This window comes from Phoxinus phoxinus (assembly GCF_949152265.1).
Source record: "Phoxinus phoxinus genome assembly, chromosome: 8".
NCBI lineage: Eukaryota > Metazoa > Chordata > Actinopteri > Cypriniformes > Leuciscidae > Phoxinus > Phoxinus phoxinus.
Genome location: NC_136883.1, coordinates 37,653,681 through 37,661,180, shown reverse-complemented (window position 1 = coordinate 37,661,180; position 7,500 = coordinate 37,653,681). Strand labels below are relative to the sequence as shown.

The following is a 7,500-nucleotide window of genomic DNA, read 5'->3' as shown; positions in this document are numbered from 1 at the left end:
TATGAACTTACACATGGTGTGTGTTAAAGCAGATTAATAACTCCACATACACACATAAACTACAGTAAAATATGGATTTCACCACAGGGGGACTCTAAATAAAATACACTGACCAAAATTTAAACGCAACACTTTTATTTTTGCCCCCATTTTTCATGAGCTGAACTCAAAGATCTAAGACTTTCTATGCACACAAAAGGCCATTTCTCTCAAATATTGTTCATAAATCTGTGTTAGTGAGCACTCCTCTGCTGAGATAATCCTCCACCTAATCTAAGCATATCAAGATGCTGATTAGACAGCATTATTATTGCACAGGTGTGCCTTAGGCTGCCCACAATAAAAGGCCACTGAAATGTGCAGTTTTACTGTATTGGGGCGGGGGGGGGGGTCCGAAAACCAGTCAGTATCTGGTGGGACCATTTGCCTCACGCAGTGCAACATCTCCTCGAGTTGATCAGGTTGTTGATTAAACCTGTGGAGTGCAAATGTGGCGTTTTGTGAAGTTTTGAGGGAGTGTGCAATTGAAAAATGGGGGCAAAAACAAAAGTTTTGCGTTTATAATTTTGTTCAGTGTAACTACTTTTATTTTAGGGTGATTTATGACACGGATGCGAAGCGGTTTCATGGGATACGAATACGGCATGACGGTCGAAAACAAGCGTTTTATCGACAGAATGAAGGAGGCGGGGCTTAAACGATCACAAACAAAATGACTGTGTTCTTAAAAACACTGTACGAACTTAGGCAGAACTCTTTGATCCTCACACACACACACACACACACACACACACACACACACACACACACACACACACACACACACACACACGCACACTTCACTGCACGCAGCAGGAAGAAACATCAGCGCAGCAGCAGACGGAGGAGCTCAAGGCTTTTGGGGGAATCAGGTCCAGATCTTCATCATCAGGGATTTCATCCAGATGATATCCATCCTTCAGCAGCTGCCGGCTCAGGTCCGGGTGCACCTGAGGAACACAAGATGAGGAACACAAGATGAGGACGAGGATGAGGAACACATGATGAGGATGAGCATGAGGAACACATGATGAGGATGAGCATGAGGAACACATGATGAGGACGAGGATGAGGAACACATGATGAGGATGAGCATGAGGAACACATGATGAGGATGAGCATGAGGAACACATGATGAGGATGAGCATGAGGAACACAAGATGAGGATGAGGATGAGGAACACATGATGAGGATGAGCATGAGGAACACAAGATGAGGATGAGGATGAGGAACACATGATGAGGACGAGGATGAGGAACACATGATGAGGACGAGGATGAGGAACACAAGATGAGGATGAGGATGAGGAACACATGATGAGGATGAGCATGAGGAACACAAGATGAGGATGAGGATGAGGAACACATGATGAGGATGAGGATGAGGAACACATGATGAGGATGAGGATGAGGAACACATGATGAGGATGAGCATGAGGAACACATGATGAGGATGAGGATGAGGAACACATGATGAGGATGAGCATGAGGAACACAAGATGAGGATGAGGATGAGGAACACATGATGAGGATGAGGATGAGGAACACATGATGAGGACGAGGATGAGGAACACAAGATGAGGACGAGGATGAGGAACACATGATGAGGATGAGGATGAGGAACACATGATGAGGATGAGGATGAGGAACACATGATGAGGATGAGCATGAGGAACACAAGATGAGGACGAGGATGAGGAACACATGATGAGGATGAGGATGAGGAACACAAGATGAGGACGAGGATGAGGAACACATGATGAGGATGAGGATGAGGAACACATGATGAGGATGAGCATGAGGAACACATGATGAGGACGAGGATGAGGAACACAAGATGAGGATGAGGATGAGGAACACAAGATGAGGACGAGGATGAGGAACACATGATGAGGATGAGCATGAGGAACACAAGATGAGGATGAGGATGAGGAACACATGATGAGGATGAGCATGAGGAACACAAGATGAGGACGAGGATGAGGAACACATGATGAGGATGAGGATGAGGAACACAAGATGAGGACGAGGATGAGGAACACATGATGAGGACGAGGATGAGGAACACATGATGAGGATGAGCATGAGGAACACATGATGAGGACGAGGATGAGGAACACAAGATGAGGATGAGGATGAGGAACACAAGATGAGGACGAGGATGAGGAACACATGATGAGGACGAGGATGAGGAACACATGATGAGGACGAGGATGAGGAACACAAGATGAGGACGAGGATGAGGAACACAAGATGAGGACGAGGATGAGGAACACAAGATGAGGACGAGGATGAGGAACACATGATGAGGACGAGGATGAGGAACACAAGATGAGGATGAGGATGAGGAACACATGATGAGGATGAGCATGAGGAACACAAGATGAGGATGAGGATGAGGAACACATGATGAGGATGAGCATGAGGAACACAAGATGAGGACGAGGATGAGGAACACATGATGAGGACGAGGATGAGGAACACATGATGAGGATGAGGATGAGGAACACAAGATGAGGATGAGCATGAGGAACACAAGATGAGGACGAGGATGAGGAACACATGATGAGGATGAGCATGAGGAACACAAGATGAGGACGAGGATGAGGAACACATGATGAGGATGAGCATGAGGAACACATGATGAGGATGAGGATGAGGAACACATGATGAGGACGAGGATGAGGAACACAAGATGAGGACGAGGATGAGGAACACATGATGAGGACGAGGATGAGGAACACATGATGAGGATGAGGATGAGGAACACATGATGAGGATGAGGATGAGGAACACATGATGAGGATGAGGATGAGGAACACATGATGAGGATGAGGATGAGGAACACATGATGAGGATGAGGATGAGGAACACATGATGAGGATGAGGATGAGGAACACATGATGAGGATGAGCATGAGGAACACAAGATGAGGATGAGGATGAGGAACACATGATGAGGATGAGGATGAGGAACACATGATGAGGATGAGCATGAGGAACACAAGATGAGGACGAGGATGAGGAACACATGATGAGGATGAGGATGAGGAACACATGATGAGGATGAGGATGAGGAACACATGATGAGGATGAGGATGAGGAACACAAGATGAGGATGAGGATGAGGAACACATGATGAGGATGAGGATGAGGAACACATGATGAGGATGAGGATGAGGAACACATGATGAGGATGAGGATGAGGAACACATGATGAGGATGAGGATGAGGAACACATGATGAGGACGAGGATGAGGAACACATGATGAGGATGAGGATGAGGAACACATGATGAGGATGAGGATGAGGAACACATGATGAGGATGAGCATGAGGAACACATGATGAGGATGAGGATGAGGAACACATGATGAGGATGAGCATGAGGAACACATGATGAGGATGAGGATGAGGAACACATGATGAGGATGAGGATGAGGAACACATGATGAGGATGAGCATGAGGAACACATGATGAGGATGAGGATGAGGAACACAAGATGAGGATGAGGATGAGGAACACATGATGAGGATGAGCATGAGGAACACATGATGAGGATGAGGATGAGGAACACATGATGAGGATGAGCATGAGGAACACATGATGAGGATGAGGATGAGGAACACATGATGAGGATGAGGATGAGGAACACATGATGAGGATGAGCATGAGGAACACAAGATGAGGACGAGGATGAGGAACACATGATGAGGATGAGCATGAGGAACACATGATGAGGATGAGGATGAGGAACACATGATGAGGATGAGGATGAGGAACACATGATGAGGACGAGGATGAGGAACACATGATGAGGATGAGCATGAGGAACACAAGATGAGGACGAGGATGAGGAACACATGATGAGGATGAGCATGAGGAACACATGATGAGGATGAGGATGAGGAACACATGATGAGGATGAGGATGAGGAACACATGATGAGGACGAGGATGAGGAACACATGATGAGGACGAGGATGAGGAACACATGATGAGGATGAGGATGAGGAACACATGATGAGGATGAGGATGAGGAACACATGATGAGGATGAGGATGAGGAACACATGATGAGGATGAGGATGAGGAACACATGATGAGGATGAGGATGGGACAGATGTTATCATCACAGGAGTGTTGTAGAGTGTTTTCACACTGGCAGTTTAGTTCGGAACGGGGCACGGTTCGCATGAAATATCACTAATGTGAACGCCGTCATGCGGACCGGGTGCACTGGGGTCCCGAACCCGAGACGACCTGGAGTTCGGGTGCTCACGGACTCAGATGCGCACCTGTTCAGGAAGTAAAGTGACCTGCGCATGTGTTTTAGCGAATTATGATGCATTTAGTTAAAGCATAATTTCAGTATTTAGCACTTTGAGTCTATTTTCTAGTTTGTTTTGGAGGAACTAGAGTGGTGGACACAGAGATGTTGACGATGGGTCCGGTCTCGACTTTTTGACTCTTTTAGAATCGCCTTTGAGCGCTTCAGAGCGGCTGTCGACCGGCATGCACAAACATGTCCTTAAAACAACCATTAAAGGTTGTGTAGGTAAGAATTGTCTAAAGAACTTTTTTTCAAATTGGCTTAAACTGTCTTTATATACCAATACATAATTAAAATGTAAGTACTTTGAAAAAGAGTATAAAAATTGAGTGACTATAGTGTATTTAATCTTCAAAAAACACAGCTCATTAATTCCTACCGGGACGAAACAAGTGATTGGCTTGCGCGACTGTCACTCTCCGTCGCCATGACTACCGCCGCTATTGCTGGCTCTGCCCACGTGCGCGCAGTCGCGCACCCGTTTTTAGGCGGGAGTGAATGGAATTAATGAGCTGTGTTTATTGAAGATTAAATACACTAGAGTCACTCAGTTTTTTATACTCTCTATTTCAGAGTACTTGCATTTTAATTATGTATTGGTATATAAAGACAGTTTAAACAAATTTGAATAAAAGTTTTTTTAGACAATTCTGACCTACCCTACCTTTAACGTTCGCTTTCAAAACTGTGCAACTCACGAGTGGTTAGTGGTGTTCGCTTGATGATTATAAACAAATATATTGACGCAATGTATGATTTCAATCCGTGTTATTTTCTATAGTGGAACTATTTTTTCAGATACCTCACAACCGCGTTTAAACTTCCGCTCGATATTTGAATCAGAAGCGTTAGCACACTCCCGACCACTTGATGGCGATAACCACTTTGCCGTGCAAGGACGCTGTACGGAACTCGGTGTCTAGCGCATAGACAGTAAAAATAAACGAGTTTAAAGACTACAACCAAATGTAAACAGCCCCTTTTCGGGTTCCGGTAGCGCAGTGATATCAACGAGCAATGAGTCCTCCAACAGAATTCAATGGGATTTTACAAAATGCCAAATAAAACACGACAGAAACGGTATTTCGCTACGCTACTTGTTTTGGAACATCAGCAAACACCACTAACCACTCTATGAGTTGCACAGTTTTGAAAGCGAACGTTAAAGGTAGGGTAGGTCAGAATTGTCTAAAAAAACGTATTCAAATTTGTTTAAACTGTCTTTATATACCAATGCATAATTAAAATGCAAGTACTCTGAAATAGAGAGAATAAAAAACTGAGTGACTCTAGTGTATTTAATCTTCAATAAACACAGCTCATTAATTCCATTCACTCCCACCTAAAAACGGGTGCGCGTGTGCCTGCGGTTTCATGATTTTTTTTTATTATATTGTATTGATTACAAGAGAAAATATTAAAAAAGAGAAAAGATTAAAAGAGAAAGAATTGCCATATCAGCTTCATGTCACATCAAGATCAAGATTTCTCTACAACACAACCACTCTACATGAGATTTTACTGTACTTGTGATAAAAAAGTGACACTTTAATAATTGATAATTTAATAGTGTATTAATATGATTAACTAACCTCTGCTGAGGAGTATCCAGATGAACAATCCAGCTCCGCATCACTGATGAAATCAGACAGAATCAATCAATCACTCCATCAACACACACTTCATTCTCTATGTCAGGGCTCTCATTTATACAACTGTGCGCGGGATCCGTCCTAAAAGTGTTTGTGCGCCTAAAAGCCCAAAATATTCAGAGTTATAGAAGCGTGCGTACGCCAGAGCCGGCGCAAAACTCCCTTTATAATCCCAGTCAGTGGAAGATTGCGGCACACGCGTCTATTTATGATTAGGACTCATAGTGAGGATTTAAAGGGTTAGTTCCCCCAGAACTGTGAACTCTGTCAGTAATGACTCTCCTCATGTTGTTCCCGTCAGACTCTCCTTCATCTCCGGAACACAAATGAAGATATTAGTGATTAAATCTGAGAGTGTCTCACTCCTCCAGAGGCTTCTGCTGTAATTGAAACTTGCCGGCCCAGAAAGTTAGTAAAGACGATGTTTACAATAGTCCGAGTGACGACAGCGGCTCAACCTTCAGTTTATCAAGCGACGAGGATACTTTTTGTGCGCATAATAACATATTTTTATATTTACTTTTAAGGAGTTTTCTTTTCAACTTTTCAAGCACTACTTTTTTTGGTTTTCAAGGACTACAATCAGAGATCGTTCTTATCTAACAATATCTTTACGATTTTTTAAACTCAAATTACAGACATGTGACCCTGGATCACAAACCCAGTCACACGGGTATATCTGTGGCAATAGCCAACAATACATTGTATGGGTCAAAATTATAGATTTTTCTTTTATGCTAATTTTTCAAATTGAAAAGATTGCAGATTTTCAATAGTTGTATCTCGGCCAAATATTGTCCTATCATAACAAACCACACATCAATGGAAAGCTTATATATATATATATATATATATATATATATATATATATATATATATATATATATATATATATGTATAAATCTCAATTTAAAAAAATTGGCCCATGTGACTGGTTTTGTGGTCCAGGGTACAAGGTATCCAAAATACAACTTATACCGTGTTTATTAATATATATACTAAATACAAAGTTTATAATGGCTATTATTGTTCAATAAAAATATTTTATATTATAACGTTGATGTACTTCGTATCAAGAAAAGATGGGCTGCAGTGTTCATTTGCGTGAAAAGATTGTATATGTGTTTGTTTATTTTTATGAAAAATAATAATAATAAAATTAAATTTAATATATTATATTTAAATAAGTAAAGCACTTTTTAAGTTCCTCTTCGCAAGTATGTCTGTTTTAAAGGGTTTTCCAGGACGTAAATATCCAAAAGTCAAATTCAGGCACTTTAAGCACCGTGTGCGAACCGTGTATAAATGAGAGCCCTGAATCGTCTTGATATCGCTGATCAAATGACAGGTTTTCCGGCGTGTTTGTCCCGTAACGACCGGACATCAGTGAGTCTGACCTGTCTGAATCCAGAGAGATGAGCGAGTCTTCTCCGGTCTGACTCAAGGCAGCGTATCCCTTATTAAACTTCACACTGCGGAG

General features: G+C 42.5%; 1 protein-coding gene across 1 annotated transcript in view; it reads right to left on the bottom strand.

Moving 5' to 3' along the window:
• Nucleotides 1-634: 634 nt before the first annotated feature.
• fam219b (family with sequence similarity 219 member B) overlaps nucleotides 635-7,500 on the bottom strand; it is an 11,196-nt gene continuing 4,330 nt past the window's right edge. The window contains exons 4-7 of the mRNA XM_079620090.1: nucleotides 7,418-7,492; nucleotides 5,961-6,003; nucleotides 839-989; nucleotides 635-794 (exon numbers count right to left, since the gene is read on the bottom strand). Coding sequence (XP_079476216.1) covers nucleotides 840-989; nucleotides 5,961-6,003; nucleotides 7,418-7,492 — 268 coding nt within the window. The 3' untranslated portion in view covers nucleotides 635-794; nucleotide 839. The remainder of the gene's footprint in view (nucleotides 795-838; nucleotides 990-5,960; nucleotides 6,004-7,417; nucleotides 7,493-7,500) is intronic.